Raw genomic sequence first — 2,818 nt, forward strand, 5'->3', positions numbered from 1 at the left:
TTAAAAAGTAGAGTTCTCTTTCTATTATTGTAGCTACAGAATATTTTTATAATATTTTCCCTGGGTTTATTTTTAGGTCTATGCAAATAGGGGTTTTTTTTTTTAGGAAAAAAATCATCATCATTTACACATTGTTATACAAGCTAAGAACTATAAATTCCTCTAGGACAAAATGATAAATTTCAAGTACTTAACTATTTGCACCAAATTTTATTTTTTAGACAAATGCATTATCAGTTTCAATAATCAACCATTTGCTTTTACTTCAAACAATCGTGACCAGCAAAGGTAAGAAGACATCTATAACTTTCCCTTTTCACCCAACACATTTTTTCAATGAATTCTTCCCTCATCTGATGCTTCTTGTCTATTTTTTTCACTTTCAGTGCCAATCATGATTTTAGTAAATGTTTGCAATTTTGTTCTAGCTCCTGTGACATAATTCAAGAAGATCTGACATAAATGAGTTACAATTCAACATGTATTCAACCATCTACGATCTCCTCTGTGGCTTTACCAATCATTTACACCTTCCTTTGTATTGTTGGTCTCTTTGGAAACTCACTCTCTCAATGGGTGTTTTTAACAAAAATAGGTAAGAAAACCTCAACACATATCTACCTGGCACATCTTGTGACTGCAAATTTACTTGTGTGCGGTGCTATGCCATTCATGGGCATCTATTTCCTGAAAGGTTTCCAATGGGAATATCAATCTGCACAATGCAGAGTGGTCAATTTTCTGGGAACTTTGTCTATGCATGTAAGTATGTTTGTCAGCCTCTTAATTTTAAGTTGGATTGCCATAAGTCGCTATGCTACCTTAATGAAAAAGGATTCCATGCAGGAGACCACTTCGTGCTATGAGAAAATATTTTATGGCCATTTACTGAAAAAATTTCGTCAGCCCACCTTTGCTAGAAAACTATGTGTTTACATATGGGGACTTGTACTGGGCATAATTATTCCAGTTACTATATACTACTCAGTCGTAGAGGCAACGGAAGGAGAAGAAAAACTGTGCTATAACCAGCGGATGGAAGTAGGAGCCATGACCTCTCAGACCGCAGGCCTTATTGGGAGCACATTTATTGCATTTTCATTTTTAGTAGTGGTAACATCATACTACTCTTTTGTCAGCCATCTGAGAAAAATTAGGACTTGTACATCCATTACGGAGAAAGATGTGACTTACAGTTCTGTGAAAAGACATCTTTTGGTCATCCAGATTCTACTAATAGTTTGCTTCCTTCCATATACCATTTTTAAACCCATTTTTTATGTGATACACAAAAGGGAGGACTGTCAGCAACTGAATTACTTAATAGAAACAAAAAACGTTCTTACTTGTCTTGCTTCAGCCAGAAGTAGCACAGATCCCATTATATTTCTTTTACTAGATAAAACATTCAAGAAGACACTATATGATCTCTTTACAAAATCTAACTCACCACATATACAATCATATAGCTAACTTACAAATGGGAAACACCACACATTACAAAGGTGTTCATGTGACTCTATTAGGGAGACTGTAACTGTAGGATTAACAAGCAGGTTGTTGCTTGGCTGACAACAGACACCAAGAAATATTTTTGGTTTTTAAAAACAAATCAAATAAATATATTCATAAAGCCCATTTTACAGTTTTTCTTATACTTGGAAGTAGAGATGGCAGAGACTTTAAGATCAAGCTTATGGAAAGGAGGCAACTGCATGTGAAACCAACAGATCATTTTCTCAACTGTGGATGCTTCTGACAGCGCACAGTATTTCACAACTGCAGGATAAAGAAGCAAATGGTTTATGACTTATCTGCTTCCTAATAGTTAAAATACATGAGTCTGTTGATGGCTAGTGTTTGCTTTCTTGTGAACTTAACAAAACTTTGTAAACAATTTGTCCCGACTTAAGTCCTATTCTAAATGCACAAATAGTAAATTCAATGTAAAAATCCAAAGTTTTATAAACCTTATTTATTTGATATTATCTGGTTCATGCTACTGGGAGAAGTAATAGTCGTTGACTCTAATATCTATTAAGCAGATATAACATACATATTTTTAAAATATTTAAATTAGCCATTGTCAAAATAAAAAGTTGTCATTGTATGCCCATCTTTATCATATTTTGTGTACTTTCCTCTGTATTCAATATTAATAATGCTGTTGTTAATGGCTAATGGTACTTGGCATGTAGATATGTTAATTTTTGTGCCACGAATGAACAAATGATAAAGCAATGTAACAGTACTGTAGTTAAGATACTGGTATTTGAACTCAGACTCCTGGGGATCAGTCCTGGCTCCACCTCTTACGTGTAGGCAAATCATTTCTCCTTTTAAAGTGTTGACTTCTTCATTTGTAGAACAGAAAATTCTGCTTCACTCATAGGTACCATTCTTAAATCAGATGATGCTACTACTCCGAGTAGCTATCACTTAGTGAATGCATGTGCCAGGCACTCCGCTTGTATGCTCTATTACTATAACCCTCACGACCCTAAAGGATGCCAATTTTAGTTAGGAGTGTTGCCCAAATGTTCCCCAATTCTTAAGTAGATATTTAAAGAATAAGACTTTTCTTAATGTTTCTTTCTTCAATGTTATCTTGTCAGTAAGACAACTGAAGGTGAATATATTCTGTGTTATACATATTATAATAAAAAATGTAAACAACGAATGTGTGCTCTATCTCCCCAGAGATTATAGGCAACTCTGAACTATACTAATTCTATATTTCTATTCCTGTGTGATACCTGCAATCTTACCTCAGACTGGAAATAAACAAGAACAGCTGAATAAAATCAACCATTAAGTG

At 34.3% G+C, this 2,818-nt stretch overlaps 1 protein-coding gene across 1 annotated transcript; it reads left to right on the forward strand.

Annotated features, from left to right (window-relative positions):
- Positions 1-220: 220 nt before the first annotated feature.
- Positions 221-2,563, forward strand: LOC121166705 (probable G-protein coupled receptor 82). The gene is made up of 2 exons (XM_040995956.1): positions 221-288; positions 429-2,563. The coding sequence occupies exon 2, from the start codon at positions 463-465 to the stop codon at positions 1,471-1,473; it is 1,011 nt and encodes a 336-aa protein (XP_040851890.1). The 5' UTR covers positions 221-288; positions 429-462; the 3' UTR covers positions 1,474-2,563.
- Positions 2,564-2,818: the final 255 nt, after the last annotated feature.

The sequence above is a fragment of the Ochotona curzoniae genome, unplaced genomic scaffold (genome assembly GCF_017591425.1).
Source record: "Ochotona curzoniae isolate NIBS_2020 unplaced genomic scaffold, NIBS_Ocur_1.0 patch214, whole genome shotgun sequence".
Lineage (NCBI taxonomy): Eukaryota > Metazoa > Chordata > Mammalia > Lagomorpha > Ochotonidae > Ochotona > Ochotona curzoniae.

What these genes read in the sequence shown, in the direction of transcription:
- LOC121166705 (XM_040995956.1), top strand. Translation starts at nt 463, where the DNA reads ATGAGTTACAATTCAACATGTATTCAACCATCTACGATCTCCTCTGTG.